The sequence below is a fragment of the Schistocerca cancellata genome, chromosome 9 (genome assembly GCF_023864275.1).
Source record: "Schistocerca cancellata isolate TAMUIC-IGC-003103 chromosome 9, iqSchCanc2.1, whole genome shotgun sequence".
In the NCBI taxonomy this organism is placed as follows: Eukaryota; Metazoa; Arthropoda; class Insecta; order Orthoptera; family Acrididae; genus Schistocerca; species Schistocerca cancellata.
In genome coordinates this window covers 309350767-309378521 of record NC_064634.1, presented here as the reverse complement: position 1 = coordinate 309378521, position 27755 = coordinate 309350767, and the positions used below count along the sequence as shown (strand labels likewise).

The 27755-nt window shown below is 38.8% G+C and overlaps 2 protein-coding genes across 2 annotated transcripts in view; one reads left to right on the top strand and one right to left on the bottom strand.

The window, feature by feature from the left end:
- Positions 1-9772, bottom strand: part of LOC126100767 (cell division control protein 45 homolog) — a 145424-nt gene extending 135652 nt beyond the window's left edge. Inside the window, exons 1-2 of the mRNA XM_049911387.1 lie at positions 9409-9772; positions 9128-9280 (exon numbers count right to left, since the gene is read on the bottom strand). Coding sequence (XP_049767344.1) covers positions 9128-9280; positions 9409-9459 — 204 coding nt within the window. The 5' untranslated portion in view covers positions 9460-9772. The remainder of the gene's footprint in view (positions 1-9127; positions 9281-9408) is intronic.
- A 166-nt stretch (positions 9773-9938) lies between these two features.
- On the top strand, positions 9939-11366 carry LOC126100512 (mitochondrial fission process protein 1). The gene is made up of 3 exons (XM_049911122.1): positions 9939-10129; positions 10209-10336; positions 10437-11366. Exons 1-3 carry the CDS (start codon positions 10078-10080, stop codon positions 10728-10730), a joined length of 474 nt encoding a protein of 157 aa, XP_049767079.1. The 5' UTR covers positions 9939-10077; the 3' UTR covers positions 10731-11366.
- Positions 11367-27755: the final 16389 nt, after the last annotated feature.

Below are 27755 nucleotides of genomic sequence, written 5' to 3'. Positions count from 1 at the left end.
GTTAATATATCATACCAATTTTACAGAAAAGAAGTAAAGTAACCCACTGAAGATAGCACAAAAGGTGCTGAGACACATCTGGATAAAACAAAACTCCAAAGGTGCCTTGCATACGGCAAAATTTTTCAACCAGTTTTCTTAGTAAGCGTGGAAATAAGAAGAACTGCAACACCTCAAGACGATTATTTTGGTAGTAGTAACCATCTTCACAGGAAGAAGAAAGACTTTACGTTAGCATGTGCGCTTAACGTACAGCCTTTTTCTTGCTGTGAAGATGGTCCCACAACCAACAGAAAATAAAAAATAAATTTGTACAGCTGATGCCAAGCACACATTTACTCTACGTCATAAGAATCCCCATACAGTGTGCTCAAAATTACACAAAAAAAGAAACATGGGAGAGCAGTTGCCAATGGATAGTAATGTCTGACTAGATAAGATTGTAACATTTTTGTTAGATAATGGTTATGTAAGATGCCATGAGATTGTGCAATACCACATAAAGCCTACTGCTTGTATGGTGGGACAATATGGCACCAGAATGATATGGAGGTTCCAGTGTGACACCTAGGTGACATGGCCTGGTATCACAGTGTCACTTAAACCAGAAGGCTGCAATTGGCTGAGCATGGCCCCAATATCATCATCATCATCATCATCATCATCATCATCATCATCAGTTATCTGCTATATTAGCAGGTCCTTTGCCTATTCATTTTCTATGAACCATTGCTTCCTTCTTAAGGCTGCTATATGTTGTAAAGTCCATCATGTCATCCAGTATCTGGAATCTCTTTCTTCCTCGCTTCCTTTTCCCTTCTACATAACCTTCTAAAACTGTTTTTATCAGTCCATCATTCTTTCTTAATATATGCCCAATCCAATTTCTTTTTCTTCTCTTTATTACATCTAGTAACTGTCATTTCTCTCCCACTCTTCTCAGTACCTTTTCATTTTTTACTCTGTCCATCCAACTTATTCTTTCCATCTTCCGCCATGTCCAGATCTCAAAAGTCTCCAGCCTTTCTCTGTCTTTTTTCCTCATAGTCCACTTTTCAGCGCCATATAGAAGAACACTCCATACAAGACATTTTATGAGTCTCTTTCTGAGTTCTCTGTCCAGACCGCTGCAGAAGATTCTCCTTTTCTTATAAAACGCCTGTTTTGCCATTGCTATCCTTGTTTTAATTTCTGTGGTGCATTTCCAGTCGGTGTCTATACTGCTTCCAATATACTTAAAATTTTGCACCTGTTCTAGTATTTTTCCATTCAGCATAATTTTTATTTCCTTATTTCCTTCTAGTGCCAATACTTTTGTTTTATTTGTGTTAATTTTCATTCCATATTTTTTCCATTAGTTGCAATGGTGTCTTTTCCCCCTGTGGCTAGAAGGACCATGTCATCAGCAAATCTCAAACACCCTACTCTTCTTCCTCCAATTTCTACTCCTTTGTCATCTAATGAGCATTGGTTAATCATATTTTCCAAGTAAAGGTTGAAAAGAGTTGGTGATAAACAGCATCCTTGTCTTACTCCTTTTCCTAGTCTGATCCAGTCTGTACTTTCTCCTCTCACTTTAACTGAAACTTTTTGATTAAGATATAATGAGTTTATAAGTCTTCTGGTTTTCCAGTCCACTCTCTTTTCCCTCATTATAGTCGCCAGCTTGTCCCAAACCACACTGTCATATGCCTTTTCTAGATCGATGAAGCACATATATAGGTCTCTTCCTTTTTCAATAAACCTTTCTCCCAAGATTCGTAGGAGCCCTATTGCATCTCTGGTGCCCATATTCCGTCTAAAGCCAAACTGCTCCTCGCCAAGATTCTCCTCCATTACTTTTTCAAGTCTTTTACTGATTATTCTTAACATCACTTTGGCTGCATGTGAAATGAGACTGATTGTCCTGTGCTCGCTGCATTTCTTGGTTCCTTGTTTTTTCAGTAATGGAATCATTACTGTTGTCAGAAAGTCCTCAGGCCATTCACCACTGTCATATATTTTATTACATAACCTCAATATTTCTCTTATTCCATGGTGGTTCAAGCATTTTAGTATTTCTCCCGGTATTGTATCTGTACCTAGCGCTTTGCCATTTTTCATTGCAGCGATGCAGCATTATGATGGTCGGTCCTTTCTCGTCATCACTTACACTGTTGTGTGATTCAAGTTCCAGAGTTTCTGGTTTGCTATTTGTGTCATATAGCTCTTTTATATATTCTTCCCATCTCTGGAGGACATCGTCATGATCTTTGTACACTACCTCTTCATCTTTACTCAAAATTTCCATAGTAGCACTTCCTGCTCTGTTTTGTTCCCATGTCATAGTCTTTACGCTTTTGTATAGTAAGTCGTATCTTCCCTTCCTGTCCAGTTCTTCAATTTCATCACATTCCTCTTTTAGCCATTTTTTCCTAGCCTGCTCTGTTTCTCTTCGCAGTTCATTATTTAACCTTCGGTATATCTTTCATGCATCTTCAGTGTTCTTGTTTTTCAATTTTCTTCTCTCCTCCACCTTGGAAATCATTTCTTGTGTGACCCATGGTTTTTTTTTACTTTTTCCCTTTCACATATCCTATATTTTGCTGTCCTGCTTTAATGATTCCTTCTTTCAGCATATTCCAGTACTCGTTGTCATTATCGGGTGCTTCTTTGTCTTGTAATGTGTTTAGAAACTCCCGAGACAGCATTTCTGTAATTTGTTCTTTGTTGGATCTTATCTTCTCTAAATCCCACTTTTTCATCATGGTCGCCTTCTTCAGTTTTTTCATTCTTATTTCTATTTCTGCCATAAGTAAGTTGTGGTCACTATTAATATCTGCACCTGGTAATGTGTGCACCTTCTTGATTCCATTCCTGTATCTTTCTTCTACCAGTATAAAATCGATTTGGTTTCTGTATTTATCCCCTGGTGATTTCCAAGTGTAGAGCCTCCTCTTGTGGTTCTTGAACCATGTGTTTGCCGCTATCAGCTGCCTTTCCCTGCAGAAGTCAATTAACCATTCACCTCTGTCATTTCTCTTTCCAAGACCATGACTGCCTACTATGTTTCCCTCTTTCCCTTCTCCCACAATGGCGTTCCAGTCTCCCATTACTATTTTGCAGCATTTTTTATTTTCGTCCATTATTCTCTCTATTACATCGTACGTTTCCTCTACAATTTGGTCATCATGTTCCGAAGTTGGCATATACACCTGGACAATCTGTAAATCTTTTTGTGCTCCTTTCAGCCTTACACCAATAAGCCGGTCATTTGCATAGTCCACATATTCCACACATTTAGCCAATTCCTTTGTCGTAATCATTCCTACTCCATTAATTCCTTTTACTTCTCCTCCTGAGTAGTAGAATACATATTCATCTGACAGCAACTCTCCATGTCCATTCCATCTTACCTCAGCAACTCCTACGAGGTCCATATGATTCTTTTCCATCTCTCTTTTAAGGTATTCTAGTTTTCCTGATTGCAGCAGAGTTCTGACATTCCAGGTACCAATTCTCATTTTGGTTTTCTGCCTCCTTTCAAGTTGTCCCCCCCCCCCCCCCCCCCAGAGATACGAATGGGGGACTATTTTACCTCCGGACACTGATTTAACATGAGAGGAAGCCATTTTTTGTGCATAAAATGGAGTCTGCATTATGCAGGGAAGATAATCTGCGGTGGTATGCTGTTGCCTTCCACAGTTCTGGAAGCCGCTCCTAACATGGGATACAGACGCCTTTTGCAGGCGCCCGTTCTGGGTCAGACGCTGCATGAGAAGTATAGGTTGGAAAATGAAAGACCCCTAGCCCTTGAAACCTAATAGCGTCAGGGTCGGAAAAGAACAAGAGCTGGCCGAGGGTGGCCACATAGGAAAGATAAAAGTGAGGAGCCTGGCATAAGTAAGTGGAAGCAATGCCAGGACTCAGCTCGGGGCCCCGTGGTCGCCAGCCACGTATCACTAGGTGTGATTCCCTGAGGGAGGCCCCAATATAGTACATAATAAAACAAAATTTCTGTGGCTGGGTTGGCTGAAAGGTATCTGTTTGATAGCAGCGGGTCACAGTAGAGGGGCAGTTTGGTGGTGGTTCTCATCAACTGTTGGAAAATAAAAGTAAGAATAGTATTTGACAGTCTGGTAGTGGGGCACAATGAAAAGTCATGTCAGTCATGGGTCTGGTCTATTGTCAAGAAACATCATTACAAACATTGTTTATGATTGTGTAGTCACAGGCCAGTCTCTTGCTGAGTTGCATATATGCATTGGAAGTAATTAAAACATCATCTGCCCACAACTGCAGAATGGTATTCGTAATTAATATTGTGCAACATATTAAAGTGTACAGTGAACCGTGATGTGAAAAACCACAAGAATAAACAAATGACACCCCTTAAAAGTACCAAACTGTGTGCCCTTTACTGCAATTCCAGTAGTTAAGGATTTCCTCCAAGTACCATTTTAAGATGGCAGAACGAATGAGAAAACAGCATTCGATAAACACCACCATGACAATGAGTGTACGAAAATACGTGGAAGCATAATGAAATATGGCAGAATGCGGCTAAACAAAACAGAATATTTGGAAAAATCTAAGCAGTTCAATCAACACCTCTGAAATTGGAACATTCCGTAAATACCACACTTTTTTTTTTTAAATGGTCATTTTAAATGTGACTATTGTAAATAAACAGTCACATCCCAATCAAACCTATACTCAGGCCACACTACACATCGTCTGTCATCACAATCAGCATTTTTTTCCATTTCCTTCAGCATTTTTTTCCATTTCCTTTGGACTACTCTACATATCAATCTGTCACCGCGTCCACTTTTCTTCCACTCACAGTAAGACAAAGAAACATCATAAATAGATCAATTGTGCTAGTTTGCACATTTGCTGTCAGAGACACTACTACCGCCAATTTGTGACAGTAATCTGTACACAATATACAACACGTGCTACTACAGCCACCAATTAGCTTAATTTTCCTTAAGTTTAGCCAAAATATCATACAAGACTTTCAGTTTGATTGAGGAGGTCCAAGCAAACTATTCCCGATTCTTAACGGGAAGGCATCATCAGAAGTAAAAAACCTTGGAAACTACCCCCACATGGTGGGAACATCGGCAGCAGAGCCTAAACAGAAATATATTTAATGTAACACACTTACACAGTAATATCTTGCAATATTTGACTACACAATTGGTTTGATCAGTTACTGGAATCGGCCACAACTATCAAGTCCCTATGAATGTATGTCTGGGGTGGTTTAAGGTGGAATGACTAAAAATCTAGCTACAGGGCAGGCAGATGCCACACTCAGATATATAAGACCAGTTCCATAGAAACTCATGAATTAAAGGAGTCACCTGCAGAGCTATCATTAGACAGATTCGTGAGTACTGTTTGATGGTGTGAGTCGGATTAAAGGAAGAGACACAGGAGTTTCAAACATCTGTGCAATTTATCGCAGGTAGTCTGTGTGAGAGCATCAAATAAATGCTTGTAAAGAAAGGTGTTTGCCAGATAGAACCATGAACAAGTACAAAGAAAACTCACATGAATGTCACTAAATCTTCACCATATTAATGTGGACTATCTCTCTCAATGAGCAAAGCAATAAGCAATGAGCAACTAACTCAACAAGGCTAAGAAGAAGTCGACTACAGCAACAGTAAATGGGAAAGTTAGCATACAACAACGGTTCTTGTCTCAATACAAGTCTGTCTGGATTTATTTTTTTATTGTTTTCAAATTTTTCAAATCAACATACTTTTTGAGCATACCAGCATTCCCAATAGCATAACACATTTGGTACTGATATGTGACAGACATGGAAAATCACAACCATTACGTAGTATAAAATATGATGCAATAGAAGCTTTAATGGGCAATCCATGCACACTTTATTATATCAAATTCTGTACAAATTTTGTATTGCTACCTGTATGACAGTACATGTTGTCAGTAATTAAAAAAATTGTTTAGTTCTCGATATGTAGTACTTCGCCTTTAGGTGCCCCTTAAGTCAAGACTGCCGAAATTTTGTAACCAGAATGCAGAAGTTTTCATCAATTTGGAGTGATGTCTTTCAATGAATAGTTACATTACACTACTTCAATAGCCTGGATGATGTAAGATACACATTGTGTACTTTGTTTCTGCCTAGTACTGACACAGACGGAGATTCTTCTGCCAACATGCAGGAAAAAAATGACATGCTGCAGACACTTTCACAGCTCTGTACCTGGAGCCAATTCATTTCAGCTCAGTTCATGCAGCTAAACCATTCCAACAGGTGCTAACATATATTGTGTTATGGTACAGAACACAGTTCTGACTTAGCAGTCACTATATACGGAGCACTAGGACAGTTAAACAAATGTCTGCATAATTACTTTCTGTTATACTGACAATATCATAGATTGCCAAGAGATAACAAAGTTATTTAGATTTCACTATATTAGATATGGAACATCAAATTGTTACCAAAAGCAAAGTAATGTTTCTGTCATAACTTTGACTAACTGTTATTGGTTATTTTTTAATGTGTTGCCACATTTCTGTCAAAACAAGTACTGGATTTAACTAGTAATACTTTAGCATACAAACTGCCATCCATTTTAATGAACTATAATAGAAAAGTTTTCTGCTACTTAGAATGTTTGGGCAAAATTAATAACAACACTCAGTTAGATCAGTTAAAAAGTAGCCATTAAGTGACACTTTCCAAACAGTGAAGGATTATGTCTACTAAAAAAACAAAGAGTAGGGATTAGGTAAAAAATGAAACAAGTAAATAATAATGGAAATAACAATGAAAGATTTACATTTCAAATAAAACTTTCATACACTTTTTTTCTTCTTCAAAAAATATTACTACAGAAGTATGTAAAGCAAAACACAAACACCTTATCCACTTAGGGCCTATTTTTTTATTTTTGACACAATCAGTTTTCTATGGTACAAGCATAACCTGTTTCAATCTTCCGAGGCTATGGGTGACAGTTCATGACCAACTTTTCCTACCTTGTCAGTGTCACCCCTAGCATCTGAAGATGGTCTTTGAAGGCCAAAACTGGTTATGATTGTATCATAAAAAAGTATGTCAAGAATAAAAACTAATACCTTACAATAAGTCAATCACCATCCCCACAAATGGAATATTACTTTTCCCCCCAAACTCTTATCATCTTTCTTTTTTGAACACAGAACTTAACTCATTACATATGCATGTTCACTAGATCTTTTTCAAGATATCAAATGAGAAGTTGCGGTACACAAAGTGGGAACCAAACACCATCCCTTTGTGATCAGCTGATAAGTGTGTGTAGTGTGTACAGTGACTGTGAGTAAGAAATGAATGAATAGTGTAGCACTAGACTTTTGCATTATTAAATAACATGTTTGCAAAACTGTAATAGGCATTGGGGATAAACTGAATCAGATAGCTTGGTTTTAAACAGACTGGCCTTATATTTGGGAGGATGTAGCTTCCAATCTTCAGCCAGTCATCCTGATCTAAGTTTTCCACGGTTAACTTAAACTACTGTAGGCAAGTGCTGGTTTTTTCCTACTACAAAGCCGTGGCCAACAACCTGTCTCATCATTGTCAAACTGGTGCCCGAAGTTCGTTATATGCCTGTATATATGAATTATGTCTTTAAGTCCAAGCTATATCTAATATCCTTGTAAAAGTGATCTATGGTGTAAGAAAAGTACTAAAGCTACGCATATGAATATAATCTGAAGTGGTGAGGTGGGACACGATTTCTAAAATTGGACTACTACTGTAGAGAGTAGCAATAACCTAATGCCCACAGATTAGGAACATGCTGAATTTCTGCAGATAAAGAGGAATATTCAATACTAGGATTCAGCTTTGGCCAGTGACGCAGGAAACATGTAACAAATGCCATAAAAAACACGGTGAACACTGTAAACAACATGGCGACTATAACATTATGTCAATGGTGATCCCCCCCCCCAAACAGGCTAAAGTATAGGTCAGTCTGTCATCTCAACCAGATTTTCTACTTTCACACCTGTTGGCTTCCCAACTTAGAATCAAATTGTCATCTTCCAACTAAACATCGACCTTGTGCTAAGTTACAGAGAAGTCTGCCACCACAACAAGGTTTTTTGCATTTACATTTGTTGGTTTTGCCAACTAACAACCAAACTATCAAAATACACAACAAAAGGTGACATCACAGCAGCCACTATCATTAAGTCATTGGTCAAAGCCAGTAACTAACAGACAATATTCATCTTGACCCATTTCTGCTTATTACATTTTCAGGGAAAATGAGGACAGAATTGTCAAGAATCATGTTTGGATAATGACAAACACATAATTGTGTTCTGGCTACATGGTGGACCATGTTTATCATGTGTCAGGGAAGTTCTCTATTCAAATACTTGCGTAAAACTCTATTAAATGGCACTTTCAGTAGTTTATATAACACTGAATTCATATGTTTATAGTCTTTGAAATTGTAATGTATGCTAATCATACTACAGAATTTCATCAATGGCTATGGGTAAGATAGAGAGAACTACAAGTGCTCTAACCACCATTTGTGATTGCAGCCAAGTCAGTACCTTCAGTTTCAATTGTAAACAAATATTGGATCGCACTGTGTAATACCACATGCCACTGTAATATAAATTTAAACTGTGATAACATTTAACAGTTTTAGTATTTTCATTAACATCTTACGAAATTATTCTGTTCTGGAATACTAACACATTACAGACACTCAAAATTGACAGTTCTCATAAGGCGATAGAAACAATGTGTTTCCATACTCATTCATTTCACTCCACAGAACACCTTGGAAACAAAACTAAACATAACACAATTATCTAGGTCTTTACTGACTGATCTGTGTAATTTAAAAATAATAGGAAAACAGTGTGTGTACCTCACATTAGTTGTGCCTTGATGTCTTTCACAGGCAGTACATCGGGCAAGTACTAGTAAGCAAGGCTTTCAAAACTATGAATTATTTACTATGTGGTTAACCCAAGAATGATCTTACTGTAAGCTGCAAGTGTCAAAGTACTGTAATGAACTCCCACAATTAAAAAGGGGAAACATGTGTACTTAACTTTCATGGATACTTAAATACTCAAGTTTTACCTGATCAGAATTTTCTTTGTAGGCTGTTTCCAAATCTTTTATTCCTTCAATTGGAACCAGTGTATAAACAACACTGTCAGCCCTTAACAAGCAATGCAAAATCCTACATGCACATATGGCATCCACGTCATGGTTGACGAGCAACAAAATTCTCTGCAAGACGAAACAAGTTCACCTCATGAAAATACATGAAAATTTTGCATGCAATAAGTTTAACATTTCTGAATTAAACTACTTTCATTAATGATGAATCTGTTTACATCACACTCTGATAATATTACCTTTCCAATTAATTCACCGTAAAAGTCCTTTTTTATATCACCCACAAACATTATTTCAACTCAACGGCACTCCGACATTGGCAGTCATACCGCAGAAGCTGGCGACACGAGATTATTTGCCAGATTCCAGAAACAAACGACTGGTTCAGTAGTATTGCACTTAGTCTTATGCAGGATTAAGCCTTCATGTTAAAATTTACTTATCACGATTACAACTTTCACTCCAAAACAAATACACACAGTTCTCGGCCCAGCTGATTCGAATATGTTCACAATAGTGGCGCTAATTCAAATAACTTTAGTAGAGAAGATATATCTAATGCCCAAATAATTTCAGCATAATAAAATTCATTCGTGCACCAAATTATACCATTTGTTAGCTGCTGCAGCACATTTGCTTCCTATGAGAGACATCTTTCCTTTTTAGTTTCAACTTTGAAGTTTCTTTTCCATAAACCTTACTTACTATCTTATTGTAAGTCAGAACATAGACATTTAAAAAGGTGGCTCCCCTGCCAATTGCAGACGAAGCGGTATTTCTGGTTGGGGGCCAACAATTTGTGAATTGATTTGCTTAATATTTTTATGTTGTGATAATGGCAGTGTATTAGACCCGTTCCTGGATAGAAAAGAAAGAAATAAGTATTAAATTAATAAGAATTGCAAAAAATGTCAGAAGTAGAGAGAGACATATTTAGAGATAGCCCATTGAGGCTCTTAGGTAACGCTGAATTACACATTCCGAAATGATTTTAAAGTTGTTTACGTTTCGTAATATTGAAATTCATGTTTTTATTTAGGGTACACGAATGAAGTTGGTGAATCCTTTCGACCACTAATCCATGTAAAATGGGTATATCTAAGCTATGGGATTGCTAGTGCGTACGTTGTGGCTGATACTATAGATAAAACCTATAAAGTTTTTAAGGTGAATGAATAATAACTTATTCACGTAGACAGCATGAAAGTATATTAGTGCGTATGTTTTCCGCTGTTTCTGTGTCGTCAAAAAGTTATGAATATTTCAGATTCCATGCGACAACGTGCAGCAAAGACGGAGAAATGTGATGTTAGCGGCGGTTGATACTCTTCTTTGGCAAAGTTTTGCTTCCGTTATAATTCCTGGATTTACAATAAACCGTATTTGCGCAGCGTCTTTACTGATTCTTAGTAAGACAACTAAACTTCCAAAATCCACTAGGAAGTGGATAACAACAGCAGTAGGCCTCTCGTGCATTCCTATCATCGTGAAGCCAATAGATTATTTTGTAGACATTGCAATGGATCGTACTTTCAGAGTATGGACATCAAAAAAAAGTTAACTGACGTTATTTCTTGTGTTGTCATACATTTAGATGCAATAGCAAATTAGTACTGTTCTTAGCGCAGAGAAGAAGAAATAACTAGTTGACAGCTGAGTAATGGCTGTTGTGGATCACAAACAGATACACGAGGGCGTTAGTACTATATAGAACTATATATTAATAGATTAACGAAATGGTAGTGCCTTCAAGATAAAGGAATTCTGTTCGCCCGAGGAATATGCACTGTTAAATAAAATTGGGGAATAACGATGAGTGAATCTAATAAAAGTATTATAATGGCCTGCCTTTTCCTTCAAGATTAATAAAAAGCAAAGTCGGAAGCAATATAGCTGCATTCGCAGTTGAAAGAGTGTGTTCATTGCTGTAAGCTTTCAACAATTTAGTTATCAAATTTCAAGCTCAGGAAGTCACTTGTTGCCTTCTTCTCTATCTTGATTATATAATGACCAAATGGTATTTTCATATGTATGTGTGGGACAATATAATTGGCATATACTTTATAGTTTGATAGTGAAAGGTTTGGTACAAATTAAAGCTATCTTTTGCAATTAAATTTTCTCGTTAAACTGAATGCAGTATTTTCATTGTTGTTGTATAAATGAATTTTATATTCCAGCAATAAAAGACAGATTTAATAAGACTGTATAGAATTGTTTTGTAAATAAACTTTTGCCAGAAGCTATATGCTTGTTAATGTCGTATTTCATAAACATATTTTGTAATGCATGGACATCAGCCACAGCTGAATCGATAAAGATCAGCAGTCATGGATGTTTTCTTGGGTAGTTGGTTCTCATGGATAATTTAGTGCTATTTTATGTCAGAGTGCACACATTATAAAATACAGAAGACTACACAAATAAAATAAATCTTGTCTCAAACACGGGTTCCCTAGAAATGAGCAACAGAATTTATTTTTTTCAGTGGCTTGAATGAAGTATAGATTGAATAGAACATAGGGGATACTGGCCCATAAATGAAGTAATTTGTAATTCATCAAAGTGATCGGATTTGTCTTCCACGTAACCTCAGTCTACATGTCATTCAATAGCTTTTATATTATCTATTCCAGATGCTGAGGTCTATATCTGCATCTGTACTCTGCAAACAACTGTGAGGTGCATGGCAGAGGGTACATCTCATTGTGCCATTATTAGGATTTGTTTCTCTTCAATTCATGTATGGAGTGTGGGAAGAATGATTGTTAATACTGAGTAAGTGTTTAAGGAGATGAAACAGCAAGGATTATCAGTCTCCTAGTCACTCCTCTACAACAGAAGCAATGTGCCCAACCTCTCTGTGTATAGAGTAAATTCTGTGTGGAATTGAATTTTATTTTATTTGATCCTATAAGATTACATTCTGTACAGTAAATGTACAAGTAATATAGGACATGTCAAAGTAGTAACATTCATTATCAATTATTTTTCTACCCATTTAGCTTACATTATTACATCATTGATAATGAATTATAATATATACAAATTTAATTGCATAAGTATTCTTCAACACTGTAAAACTCTTTTTCAATGAGATAGCCTCTAATTTTCTTTGGAAAGTCATTGTTAAGTACACTATCTTGCAGGTTTTTAGGCAGACTTCTTAGTAGTGTGATACCAAGAGTATTGGGGTCCTTTTTCTAGCATTGCCAGTCGGTGGGGTATGCTCCGTACTTCATTCTTCCTTCTTGTATAGTGGGTGTGTGCATTAGCGTTTGTAATCCAGTTCTCACTATCTTTTATGATGTACATTATTGTTTTGTATATGTACAATGATGAAAAAGTTAAGCTACCTAACTTTTTGAAACACTTTCTGCACGTTTCAGAGGTCTTTCTTCTTAAAATGGTTCTAATTGCCTTTTTGTAAACTCTCCTTTTGTCTCTTGTTTGTTTGAGTTTCCCCACACAATCACTCCATACTGTTAAGTATGGTTTGAAAAGTCCATGATACACTGAATCATTAACAATATGACAGAGCTCACCTTCAGCCCCACTCCCAGATCTAACCAAACAGCCCTCGTCAAAGATTTACTGTCCTACACCCGTACTCTCTGCTGGAAATATCACTTTGCCACGAAGAAAAATGATCCTAATCCTACTCCTAATGATCCAACTCCCCAAGACACTATCCAAATTGAACCATGCCTGGAACAGTTACGTCCTCCATCACAGCGGGACCCACCTCCTCTTCCTCAAAACCACCCTCTCCTAACCTTCCAGGAATTTCTGACTTCCAGCCTTGCCTCTCAATACTTCTTAAAAAACCTTAATCGTACTCCCAACATCACCACTGCTGAAGCCCAGGCTATCCGTGATCTGAAGGCTGACCGATCCATCGTCATTCTTCCGGCGGACAAGGGTTCCACGACTGTGGTACTTGATCGTCGGGAGTGTGTGGCTAAGGGACTGCGTCAGCTTTCAGACAACACTACTTACAAAGTTTGCCAAGGTAATCCCATTCCTGATGTCCAGGCGGAGCTTCAAGGAATCCTCAGAACCTTAGGCCCCCTACAAAACCTTTCACCTGACTCCATCAACCTCCTGACCCCACCAACACCCCGCACCCCTACCTTCTACCTTCTTCCCAAAATTCACAAACCCAATCATCCCGGCCGTCCCATTATAGCTGGTTACCAAGCCCCCACAGAACACATCTCTGCCTACGTAGATCAACACCTTCAACCCATTACATGCAGTCTCCCATCCTTCATCAAAGACACCAACCACTTTCTCGAACGCCTGGAATCCCTACCCAGTCTGTTACCCCCGGAAACCATCCTTGTAACCATTGATGCCACTTCCTTATACACAAATATTCCACATGTCCAGGGCCTCGCTGCGATGGAGCACTTCCTTTCACGCCGATCACCTGCTGCCCTACCTAAAACCTCTTTCCTCATTACCTTAGCCAGCTTCATCCTGACCCACAACTTCTTCACTTTTGAAGGCCAGACATACCAACAATTAAAGGGAACAGCCATGGGTACCAGGATGGCCCCCTCGTACGCCAACCTATTCATGGGTCGCTTAGAGGAAGCCTTCTTGGTTACCCAGGCCTGCCAACCCAAAGTTTGGTACAGATTTATTGATGACATTTTCATGATCTCGACTCACAGTGAAGAAGAACTCCAGAATTTCCTCTCCAACCTCAACTCCTTTGGTTCCATCAGATTCACCTGGTCCTACTCTAAATCCCATGCCACTTTCCATGACGTTGACCTCCACCTGTCCAATGGCCAGCTTCACATGTCCGTCCACATCAAACCCACCAACAAGCAACAGTACCTCCATTATGACAGCTGCCACCCATTCCACATCAAACGGTCCCTTCCCTACAGCCTAGGTCTTCGTGGCAAACGAATCTGCTCCAGTCCGGAATCCTTGAACCATTACACCAACAACCTGAAAACAGCTTTTGCATCCCGTAACTACCCTCCCGACCTGGTACAGAAGCAAATAACCAGAGCCACTTCCTCATCTCCTCAAACCAGGAACCTTCCACAGAAGAACCCCAAAAGTGCCCCACTTGTGACAGGATACTTTCCGGGACTGGATCAGATTCTGAATGTGGCTCTCCAGCAGGGATACGACTTCCTCAAATCCTGCCCTGAAATGAGATCCATCCTTCATGAAATCCTCCCCACTCCACCAAGAGTGTCTTTCCGCCGTCCACCTAACCTTCGTAACCTCTTAGTTCATCCCTATGAAATCCCCAAACCAGCTTCCCTACCCTCTGGCTCTTACCCCTGTAACTGCCCCCGGTGTAAAACCTGTCCCGTGCACCCTCCCACCACCACCTATTCCAGTCCTGTAACCTGGAAGGTGTACACGATCAAAGGCAGAGCCACGTGTGAGAGCACCCACGTGATTTACCAACTGACCTGCCTACACTGTGAAGCGTTCTATGTGGGAATGACCAGCAACAAACTGTCCATTCGCATGAATGGACACAGGCAGACAGTGTTTGTTGGTAATGAGGATCACCCTGTGGCTAAACATGCCTTGGTGCATGGCCAGCACATCTTGGCACAGTGTTACACCGTCCGGGTTATCTGGATACTTCCCACTAACACCAACCTATCCGAACTCCGGAGATGGGAACTTGCTCTTCAATATATCCTCTCTTCTCGCTATCCGCCAGGCCTCAATCTCCGCTAATTTCTAATTTCAATTTGCCGCCGCTCATACCTCACCTGTCTTTGAACATCATCTTTGCCTCTGTACTTCCGCCCTGACTGACATCTCTGCCCAAACTCTTTGCCTTTACAAATGTCTGCTTGTGTCTGTGTATATGCGGATGGATATGTGTGTGTGTGTGTGTGTGTGTGTGTGTGCGCGCGAGTGTATACCTGTCCTTTTTTCCCCCTAAGGTAAGTCTTTCTGCTCCCGGGATTGGAATGACTCCTTACCCTCTCCCTTAAAACCCAAATCCTTTTGTCTTTCCCTCTCCTTCCCTCTTTCCTGACGAGGCAACCGTTGGTTGCGAAAGCTAGAATTTTGTGTGTATGTTTGTGTGTCTATCGACCTGCCAGCGCTTTTGTTTGGTAATTCTCATCATCTTTCTTTTTATATATAATTAACTAATCTGGTATACATAAACATTTCTAGGATTTTCGAGAAACCTGATATAAGTGAAACTGGTCTGTAGTTGCTGGGGCGTCCTTATCCCCTTTCTTGTACACTGGCACCACCTTCGTTATCTTCAGTTTTTCTGGAAAAATTCCATATCTGAAAGAATAGTTTGCTATGTTCAGCAGTGGTGTTATTATCTGCTCACTTACCAGCTTTATTACATGATTTGATATTTCATCATCACCAGCTGTTTTCTTGGACTTCAGTTTCTGTATAGTTTTCCGTAGCTCATCTTTCGTGACAGATCTTAAGGACATAGTACTGCATGATCTTTTTGGTACCTTAATATCTTCTGTTTTTGACTATTTCTTTCCAATTTTAAGCTTTCTACTACACTGATATAGTTATTATTCAGTATGTTTGCTATTTCCATACCATTTGTGACCACTGTGCTGTCTATTTTAATTGACCTAATACCTTCTTCTTTGTTTGACCAATCTTTTTCCTTTCTTTCAGCATTAATTGCATTCCAGTCTACCTTTGCCTTGTTTTTGGACTTCGTTATGGTGGTGTCAATTGCTTTTGCTTCTCTTATTGTTTTTCTATACTTTTTTAAAACATTTTATTGTTTTCAGCTTCGCCCATCCATATGAGATCCTGCAGCTTCCTTCGCTGTTCAAGTATTTCACTGGTAATCCACTTTGATCTTGCAGCCTTTCTTGTCTCTTTACTTTGGGAAATACTACATTAAAATGGTATTTAATTGTTGAAATAAATGCATCATATTTTTCATTTACACTCTGGGCCTGTAGGGTTTCATTCCAGGTTTCCTTACTTAACATTATTCTAAAGATGTTGATATTTTGTTCACTGATGATCCTAATTTCTTTGGTTGTTCGTTTTGGTTCTGACACTGTGTCATTACTTCTGCAAAAGCTGATTACTTGTCCATGATGATCAGATATTTCTGTCTGAACTACATGTGACTCATAGTTACACACATTAGTAATTATGTTGTCAATAACTGTCTCACTTTGTGAAGTCACTCTTGTTGGTGCAGTTATTGTTACTTTCATGTTGTGCTCTATTAACAATTCTTCAAAATCCTGTCTTATTTTTGTGTCTTTTCCCATGTCGATGTTGAAGTCTCCACACATAATAAGGTTTCTCTTCATATTCATTCTCAATAAGCTAGCATTTTTTTCAGAAATATGCTAATATTGCCACATGGTGATCTGTACACACAAAACTCTCTAAAATCCTCTGTCACTATACCAGTAATTTCAAAGTCTTTTTCTCTTGCTATGGGCAAGGTATCATCTTCACTGTTTACGTTCTTTAGGAGAGTACCTGTTTTAATATATATACAAATGCCACCACCCTTATATTTAGATCTGCAAAAGTAACTAGCTAGTTTTTAGTCCTTTATTGCAACATTACCTATTTTACTTTCAGTTAGTCCATGTTCACTGATGCATAATATGTCTGGTCTTACTTCACTCAGGAGTACTTCTGCTTCTAATTTTTTTGTTACCAAATTAGTGAATATTTTGATCAAGTACTTTTATGTAATTTTTCTTTTGTTGTTTTACATGTTATGAGCTGTATTCTCAGGCAAATTTTTTTGTTTGGTGCTTATATTTTCCTTTTCCAGCTAGAGTGTATGATTTTTCACCCTTCACCCTTTCTTCTAATGATTTTGCAGACATCTGCAAACATTCTGCTGAATGTTACAGACCCCAGTCTATTTAAATACAAGCCATCCTTCGCTAGTGAGTTTTCACATAGGAATTTGTTTGGGTCTACAAAAACTGCCTCAAGATGATCACATTGTTCGTTAAGAGCAGTTTATTTTGGTGAGATATTTTTCACTCCCTGACCTTCTGTTTATGATTCCGCTAAGTATCAGCTGAGATCTTGCACACATATTTTTTGCAGAACGAATCATGTTTCTTGTTTCGTTTGCCATTTCTTCCTCACTGCTGCTCCTTAACGAATTCATTTCAACATCTATAAGCACCACTTTATAATTATGTCTGGTTTCAGAATCTGGTTCTGTAGTAGCTTGTCTTGCATTTACCATACTTTTAAAATGTTTACCGAGTTGTTGCGTTCTAATTCCAGGTTGTACGTTGATCTTCTACATCTACATCTACATTTATACTCCGCAAGCCACCCAAGGGTGTGTGGCGGAGGGCACTTTACGTGCCACTGTCATTACCTCCCTTTCCTGTTCCAGTCGCGTATGGTTCGCGGGAAGAACGACTGACTGAAAGCCTCTGTGCGCGCTCTAATCTCTCTAATTTTACATTCGTGATCTCCTCGGGAGGTATAAGTAGGGGGAAGCAATATATTCGATACCTCATCCAGAAACGCACCCTCTCGAAACCTGGCGAGCAAGCTACACCGCGATGCAGAGCGCCTCTCTTGCAGAGTCTGCCACTGGAGTTTGTTAAACATCTCCGTAACGCTATCACGGTTACCAAATAACCCTGTGACGAAACGCGCCGCTCTTCTTTGGATCTTCTCTATCTCTTCCGTCAACCCGGTCTGGTACGGATCCCACACTGATGAGCAATACTCAAGTATAGGTCGAATGAGTGTTTTGTAAGCCACCTCCTTTGTTGATGGACTACATTTTCTAAGGACTCTCCCAATGAATCTCAACCTGGTACCGGCCTTACCAACAATTAATTTTATATGATCATTCCACTTCAAATCGTTCCGCACGCATACTCCCAGATATTTTACAGAAGTAACTGCTACCAGTGTTTGTTTCGCTATCATATAATCATACAATAAAGGATCCTTCTTTCTATGTATTCTCAATACATTACATTTGTCTATGTTAAGGGTCAGTTGCCACTCCCTGCACCAAGTGCCTATCCGCTGCAGATCTTCCTGCAATTGGAGACAGCGATATTCTTCAACAGTGAATCGCCAATTATTAAAAAGTCATTTTCCTTTTGTTGCATATCTGTCGCCTTATTTTTCCTTTTGCCGTTTGTCACCACCTTCCATTTATATTTATCTTCTGGTTTTTGGCTTACTGAGTTTACCGAGACATCAACGGGAACACTTCAAATGTTGTTGTTTTTAAAGTCCGATCATTCACTCGTATTTTTGTGATCTTGCTTTTCTGTTTGATGGTTTTTACACACACACAGGACTTCTTTTCTTGTATTAATGTATCGTTTTCTTTCCTGATGGTCGAAAGTTCGGTTTTTAATGCCTCAATGTAACTTTGTAGTAACTTTATAATTTCGTTTTTTGTATCAACTGCACTTACAAGATCGGCCGTTTCATCACATAAACAACCATGACATGTCCACGGAAGAGTGAGATGTACTAAATGTTTGTGTTACATAAATCTGAGATGGAAAATGGGAAGGAGCTCAGTATTCACCTAGTGGGATGTGCAAAACTGCTTAAAAACCACATCCAGCCTGGCCAGACCACAGACGTCTTGTCATTAATCCACTGGGCAGATTTGATCCATGACTAGCATACCTTCCTATCCTGTAAGCGGTTGAGTTAATACTGAAATGAGTTCTATTCAGAAGGTACCATCATCTCTCTCTCTCTCTCTCTCTCTCTCTCTCTCTCTCTCTCTCTCTCTCTCTCTGTGTGTGTGTGTGTGTGTGTGTGTGTGTGTGTGTTTGTGTGTGTGTGTGTGTGTGTGTGTGTGTGTGTGTGTGTGTAACTTGCTTGTGGTGACAGGCTAATCTGGTTGTAAGTTTCAAGGCTGATAATTTGGTTGAGTTGGCAAATCCAACAAATGTGAATATGGAATATAGGTTTTCATAGTAGATTGATTTGTAGTGTTGTCTAACGTTTATGTTTTCATGCCATATTTAACACAATTGGCCAACTTTAAAGCACTTTTTGTCTTAAAAACTAAAATTACAATGTAAGTTCAGAAAACCTAAATTAGATAATGAACAAGTCTAGAACGGGTATTTTGATGCATTTATATTGTACATAAGCTATCAAAAATGAAGAGGGGAGGATATGTGCTATTTAACTTTTACCTCTTGACATTCTGTTATTAGTGTTCTATTCAAAAGACTGGAAATTTGGAAGAAACTTTCCATGTACATGAATCTTCCATGTTAATATTATATCCAGTTCTCTTTAAAATGTGACATCATGTGTTAAATAGCTGAGGCCTGGGATGTTCTTGTTTTTATGTTGCAGTGGTATATGTTACTCATCTATTTTTTTACAATATGGTATGTAGTTCTTGGTAGTGCCACGCCTGTCATATATGTGATTACTTCATATTCCATTTGCCATGTGGGTTCCCAGCAATAAGACATTCTTCATGCTGTATACGTTCCTTCTGGCTTGTCTAGTGTTGTTTACTAGACCTCTATAGAGCTAGTGGAGATGCCAATCCATGTAAAATTATTTGCTGACTTCAGTGAATGAATAACACTTTTTTTTTTTTTCAATTCCCACCCAGTTCCATGAAGGTCCCATTAGTTTGTTGGTTGTTTTTTGGTCAAGTTTGATGTTGGTATTCTCATTCATTAATTGTTTCTTGAGGTTTGTTTCTTTGCCATGTTAATGACTTAATTGATCTTAGATTCTATTGTATCCACCAGAGCTGGGTGCCGAGTAGTAATTGGGTGCTTATACAGAAAGCAGAAATGGTTAGAAGTATGCATAATCTGAATAACACAATGTTTACGTAACTTCATATATTAAGTCCAAGAGATGCTGTAAACAGAGCATAATTGTCATAAATGATCAGAGTACAGAAACACTACTATAAACGGCTGATGCTTCAGCTGATTGTGCAAGTAGACTGGTAGTCGACTGGGCTGACCTCATTGCGGTGTCATCTTATGCCGGCTCAGTGGTGATTATGTGTGTACATACAGATGGAGGGTTGGCTGTAAGACAGTTGCAGATTGGCGGAGCCATCACCTGGTTTACTGCCAACTTCAGGATGCTTTCTGCCTGGTGTGGTATCAATACTTCATGACACCACAGGTTCCACGTTTTGTTTTGGCTAATATCTTGAGGTAGATATCAAAAGAGTGATAGAGTCTCAGATGTATAATCTGGCCCTCTCCTCATATTTCTGGGGTTGGGAGGTTGGCCAAACATTGAAGTTCTTCAGTAGTTATAAATGGTCTGCAAGGTTAATGAGGGACGTTATTTATTGATTTTGTATAAACTGAACATCATAGGATTTGCACATACTATCACTTACAAAGTGAAAGCAACAACTGATGTTCTTAGCATAGTGGGAATAGTTTCCAATTTGTTGGATAATGTATTTAGAGACTGTTATTTAGGGCTGGAACAACTACCTGGAGTTAACATTGTGTATGTTGTGTTGTAAAGTCCAATCCACAGTGACTTTCAAACATTTCAGAATAAAGCAGTGTTCTAATTTTCTACCATCTCATTTCTTACACAGCTGTCAAATGCTGGGTGGAGGGAGAGGGAGGTGTAACAGAAAATAGACCTCTTAAGTCTTATTAACTATACAACAATTTTCTTTTACTGATACCAGGAAGATAATAATAAGAGAAATGCAGAACTGTTGATTAGATTCCTGTCGATAATTTTAAAGTTTACAGATTTTTTGTATTGGCTTGCTGAGAAAATGGTCGCAAGAAACTCTGAACTTACAGTTTAGAGAGTGTAAAATCTATAGAAATCTGTGTTTAACACTTTGACTGCCACGTGAGTTAAATATAACTCACAGGAAGTGTTCTCTTCTGCCCACATGAAATAAATACAACTCACGGACGTTTTTCCATTTAAAGCTCTGTGGTGCAGTTGTAACTCACAGGAGCGTTCTAAGACTTGGTGTTATAGTAGGTTATGGCTACAGTAGCAAATCATGCTCGTGGCCTATGGTTTTCAAGAGCTCAAGAGTAGCTATTGACATATGAATTTGTGAGTTACATATATAACTCACATGGCTCAGTTGTATTAGACTTTTCTTCTTTATTATTTAGTTTGACATATTACTTAGACAGTAGATTGCAAACCATATACAGTTTTATTTACATTCTTCAACTCTAATTGCAACAACAATGAAAATGAAAAAAATGGGTCATTCCACTTTGTTTCTCTAACACCTGTGCTTTATGAAAAAACACTGTACTCAAAAATATGAGTCACAATTCTTACATTTCCATGCAGTTTGTTTGCATTTCTTGACTGCTTGCTCTCGTCCAAATTCATTCTTCATTTTTTCATAGCACACTGTACACCTGCGTCTGGCTGCTCCCATGTTCACAAGTGCACAATCTACAGGTAACTTGGTGGCTTTGGTGAGAGATGTCTCAGGCTCATCGGTGTCTTTTGTATGGAGCAGTCTCAAAGTCACTTCCTTTTTGAATTCTGTGATTGATGTCTTCTTGTTGTTGATGTACTGGTAAATCACATGAGCATTTACCAGTGCTGACCCTGTCAACAATTAAATTACAAGCTTCCTGTACCATTTCACACCCCGCCTTAGACAATGCGAGCATGACGTCACTTGGTCAGAAAGATCTATAAAAGACTTTGACTGATTATAGTCAATTATCATTGCTGGTTTTTTTCTTTGTGCTCTTCCTGGTTAGAACTTCTGCTTCTTCTTCTCTATGAACAGTACTCAGCATCAGAACATCCCTCTTATCTTTCCATTTCAGCACTACTACACCTGTGGTACTTTCCTTTTGTTTGTGTCCCCCCTTCTTCAGTTTTGCCTGTACAACATCGTGAGGATTCAGTTTTCTGTTCTTAGAGTACCAACTAAATGTGTTGATTGTTCAAGAAGCTGGTGTGTTAGATGAACACTTGTGTAAAAATTGTCTGTATATAAGATTCTGCCCTCATTTAGTAATCCACTCATAAGGCTCATAACAACAGAAGTGGCAAGAGGAACACCAGAATTCACATTCTTCCCACAGTAAACTTTCATATTCCAGGTGTAGCCACCCTTCGGACAAAGTTTGAACAATTTAATTCCAAATTTATGGCACTTATTCTTTATATACTGAATGAAACTCAGTCTTCACGAAATGGCACAAGTGTTTCGTCAATGCAAACTTCTTTCTCTGGCACAACTGCACGTTGAAATCTCTGAAGTAATTTGTCAATAAGAGGTTGAATTTTGAATAAGCAGTTTCCTGGTGGGCACTGGTTGTTATCGGAAAAATGTCACATACATAAAAGCAGTTCAAAACGATTGTGTAACATAACATTTTTTACATTGTTGTGATAGAGCATATTTCTTGACCAATAATTTGGAATCCTCTGTTTTACATTTAGTGACACCCATAACAAAAATCCTAAAAAATGTTCAATTTCAGTTTTGCTGACAGCAGTCCACTTTTTCAGTCATGAATTAACAGTTACCGAATGACTTTCTAAGACTTGTTTTGCGTACAAATTAGTTTGTTGAGTCACATATTCTAAAATTTCATCAGTGACAAAATATTTGAAGAAATCGTATGGTGTCTTGCCTTTGAGAGTTAGTGCAACAGAAGCATTTACACCAGAACTGGAGTGAACAAATGTGAAGTCTTTCATATTTTTACCCACAACTGGCCCTCAGACAATCTCATTAGAATTTGTTCTAAAGTGTGTCATCTTCATCTTCAGAACTTTCTGATATTACACTTACTTCAATCGAACCTGAATCAACTACAGTAGTTACGGCACTAACACGGTTAGAGGTGCTTTGTTGCCTGGTTTTTACAGCTGTGAAGTCTGGTTCTTTGACTGAATGTGGACATAAAACTCTTATTCCTACCTTCATTGGTGTGATTCCATCATCAGAACTTCCGGTTTCGCTTCCGGTCTCCTCTGGTAAAAATTCGTCTGACCTATGACCAAATAAAGACACAGAAATTTCTTCACTGTCTGTAACTTCATCTAAACGCTGCTGTACATGCCTTTGTTAATCTTCATAAGTTCTACGAAACATTTTCTTCTGCCACAATATCACTCTGTTATGGAGAAAACAACACTGTATAAAGACTGTAACAACAATGCAGGAAAGCAATAGTGGAACAGTACACAAATAATGCTGTGGAATGAAAAACAGATAGGAGTACAAACCTAAAATTATTAGCGACATAGCAAATGACACACCTGGTACCTTTACTCTGGGGCCATGTGAGTCGTATGTAACTCACCCAAAAATTTTTTGAAAAAGGTACTAAAATGCCATATTTTCACTTTAGTTGCACTTAACAAGTTTGCTTGGAGCAAACTAAAGCAGGATATTGAAAAAAAGTAAATGGCCCCAAGGGGTCGGTAACCCAACTATACTATGGCAGTCAATGTGTTGTTTGTGCTAACTCATCGGGCCAGGATACTAGAAACCTATTGCAGAATCGTGTTCCACCTTCAAGTGGCCTGTGATCTGTAGCTCTTCTATTAGTCAGTAAGCTATGATATTAGCATCTGTTTTGTGCATTGAGGGCACAAGGTGCACCTAACTGCAGATTGTGGCATATGATGGAGCAAATGATGCCCATCATCCAGGCTCAAAGTTCACACTTGTATCATTCGAGTGACTGGCAGAGAAGGTTGAGAAAAGCACAGTTGAGTTTCAAGGAAGCTCACGATTAGCAGCTTGTCTCCAGAACTAATTGTGTCTGCCTGATTGTGAGTCAAGTGGAAGGACTGAATTAGAGAACTAGAATGTCCTGTGACAAGGAAGATTGTGACTTCCTGGACTTGTGCCATAGGGTGGAGAACTGTAGGGTTCCCTTAAATGGGTCATGTGTACACTACACTTGAGGTGCTCTACCCAGGCACCTAACTGTGAATGGGATGCACATAAGCGTTTTTTTTTTTTTTTAGATTATGCAACTCTCCATCCAGCTGTATGAGAATCAGAAGTATACAAGCAAGACCCAAAAGATTGCCACCCACAGATGAGAGTATTAAAATGCTAGTAGTTAACTACTGAAGCATGTGCAAGGAAGTGCCGGGATCTAAAACACTCATGGAAAGCAGTGAGGCTCACATAATACTGGTCACAGAAAGCTGATTGTAACCTGAAATTGATAGCACTGAGATTTGTGGGGGAAATTTAAGTGTATATCAAAAGGACAGGCTAATGGGAAATGTAGGTGGTGTATTTGTTGCAATGGACAAGAAACTCAGATCCTCAGAGATAGAAATTGAAGCCTCATGTGAGATTGTTTGGGTGAGACTCTTTACCAGGGTGGGCATAAAATAGTAATTAAGATTGTTTGGGTGAGGCTCAGTACCAGGGTGGGCATAAAATAGTAATTGGGTCCTCCTGTCACCCACCAGCCACATCTCCTGATGTAACCAAAACCATGTATGTCAGTTCCTCAATCATTGGTGAAGACTTTAATCATTCAACATAAACTGGGAAAATCACAGTTTTCTAGTAGTGAACGTGATAATACATCCTGTGAAACATTACTAAATGCCTTATGTGAAAACTATCTAGAGCATATAGTTTTTCAGAACCCTACTTTTGATGGAAATATTTTAGATCTAATGGCAACAAAGAAACCTGAACTTTTCGAGAATGTCCACATTGAAACTGTTATCAGTGACCGTGAGGCGGATGTGGCAACAATGACTACCATAGTTCAAAGGATGACTAAAACAAGTAGAAAGTTGCAGTCGGGCACAGTTAAAAGAGACTTAAACATAAGCTTTTGGTCACACCCATATCAGAAAAAGAAAGAGAAACACACACCATTCATTTATACTATAAGGTCTACAACTTTGCTTCCACCGTATTTTCCCCAACATTTGAGGCTTTAATGAAGCAAATTTGTTACACATGTATCATTCAAAGTATTTTCCATCGCTGGCCACTACTTTCTCCCATCCTTTGGGCAGTGTATGAATCCTGTGTGGAAAAAAATTGTTCATCTTTTGAAGCAGTCCATGAATCGATCCAATTTGTAACTTCTTCATGAGATCGGAAGTGTTGGTCAGCCAGGCCATATGCCATTGATCTAAACATGGGATAGTCAGAGGGAGCAATGTCTGGAGAATATTGCGAGTGGGGTAGGACTTCCCATTTTAACATTTCCAATTACGTTTTGACCTCTTTTGCAGTGTGGAGTCAAGCGTTGTTGTGCTGCAAAATCACTTAATTGTGCCTCTCGCTGTATTGTGGCCGTTTATCTTTTAATGTTCTGCTCAAATGCGTTAATTGCATTCGATAACTAGCACCTGTGATTGTTTCACTTGGTTTTGACACCCCATAGTACACGACGCCGGGCTGGTCCCACCAAATGCAGAGCATGTTCTTGGAGCCATGAATATTCAGTTTGGTCGTCGACATGGAAGCATGGCTGGGATATCCCTATGATTTTTTGCATTTAGGGTTATTGTAATGAACCCATTTTTTTGTCCCCGGTCACAATGCGATGCAGAAATTCCTTCCATTTTTGCATCTGAATCAACTGTTCACAAACACACAAACGCCATTCAACGTCTATTGGTTTCATCTTACACGGGACCCAAGTTCCTTCTTTCTGAATCATGCCTATGGCCTTGAGACGTTTTGAAATGGCTTGCTGTGTCACTCCCACTAATCGTGCCAATTCTTCCTGAGTTTGACGTGAGTCTTCACTCAGGAATGTCTCCAATTCTGCATCTTCAAAAACACTCTCTCTTCCACCACTATGCCAGTCTACGACATTAAAATCACCATTCTTGAAGCATTGAAACCACTCATGACATGTTCTTTCACTAATAGTGTCCTTACCATACATACTTGAGATCATTCGATGAGACTCGGCCACTGTTTTCTTGTGTGTCTGTAACTTAGCATGTTATCTTTACGGTAGGTAGCAATCTATCTTTTTCTGCATTGTTGATATTGATATTTCTACCTGGAGTTTAGATTGTTTGAAAACAAGTAGAAAGATATGTGTGTTCAGTAAACTAGATAAAAACAATCAGTCATGTCATATCCCAATGAGGAACTTGAAACTGTCAGCACAGGGCAGGAGTGTGTAGATGAACTGTGGCTCAAGTTTAAAAGAATAGTTGACCATACACTGGATAGATATGCACCCTCTAGAACAGTTCATGATCTCATTTGTAAAGCTAGGAATTATGTTTCATTTACATATCTTCTCTGAACAAGAAACACTTCATAGCACTAGGCACTCATCAAAATCTATTATTTGATTTCTTGCCACAAAATTTAGGAAACAAATTAGAGGCACAATATCCTGTCAGATCTTCACACATACTTCACTAACAGTGCGTGGTGGAGGTGTGAGGGAAACTTGACTGTCTGTATCCTTCCATGTAGCACTATCTCAAGATCCCTATATGAGATATGTTATGGACATAGAAGAAATGTTGCATAGTCTACCTTGAATACCAGTTCTCTAAATTTACCAAAGATGGTTTTTATAGAAGAAAATTACCTCCATCCTTAAGACTCTTATTACCTGATCATCTTTATACTTACTGGTGTATCTTCACTCATGATGTACTCGATTTCAATGTGTGCATGTCCATACAGTTCACAGGGCTGCTTATAGAGGCTACCTGGGTCAGCCCGATGGCACGCTCTCGGGAGCCGCCAAAGAAACTCTGTTACTTAAGCGATCACAAGTGAGGGCTCAGCCTGTTCTTTACAATGTATTACTGTTATTCAGTCAGTGTGTTCAGTGCTTTGCACAACCTGCATCTTATGTGTTGCTCTATAAAGTACTGTGTTCCATAAATCACGTTTGTTCTTGCTATAACAAACTTGATGATGAGTGATAGTTATGTTTTCTCCATGTGTTAGTATCAGTGCTAAGTCACCCAACAAACATCTTGATGGAAGAAATACTCCAGCATCTCATTGCCCAGCAGCAACCTTTTGCAGAAGAACAGGAGGCTCTCATCACCATTCTCAATCAAATAACGTCTGCACGTTCGCAGCAGGTTACTCTCCCATCACTGCAATCATTGTCCTATCTTGCCTATGATTAATCGGCTGAAGATTGGGACTTCTACAAGACACAGTTATGCCAACATTTCCAGGTTTTTCATGTGGGCAATGCAAAGCTGTGTGGGGCTTTCTTTTTTTTCCTGGCTTTCACTGCACTTGTATCAGTTTTGCCAGCTTGCGCCTTTGCAAGAACCGGCCAGTTTATTATTTGATGAAATGTGCAACCTTCTCTCAACCTATTACGGTGGCAGAATGCATGTCATTATGATGCATATCAAATTTTACCATTGTCAGAAACCCAAACCAATCTTACAAAGTGTAGACTGCGGAATTACACGGTTTGAGCCATTGTCATAAATTTGTCAGTAGTACCCATCACAAATACTATGCTGATCACATGGTGCTTGATGTTGTTATTCATCTGGCACCAGATAGGGAAGTCGATGAAAAAGCACTTCAATGTGAGATTCTACCACTTACGGATGTGCTCAGTATAGTACAGTCCTTTGAAGTGTCATGAGCTATAGGCGATCAAATTCC

Excerpts from the sequence above, each read along its gene's own strand:
- LOC126100512 (XM_049911122.1), top strand. The coding sequence starts at position 10,078 with ATGTCAGAAGTAGAGAGAGACATATTTAGAGATAGCCCATTGAGGCTC. Across the intron at positions 10,130-10,208 it reads TAGCCCATTGAGGCTCTTAG|GGTACACGAATGAAGTTGGT; the intron begins GTAACGCTGAAT and ends GTTTTTATTTAG. Across the intron at positions 10,337-10,436 it reads AAACCTATAAAGTTTTTAAG|ATTCCATGCGACAACGTGCA; the intron begins GTGAATGAATAA and ends TGAATATTTCAG.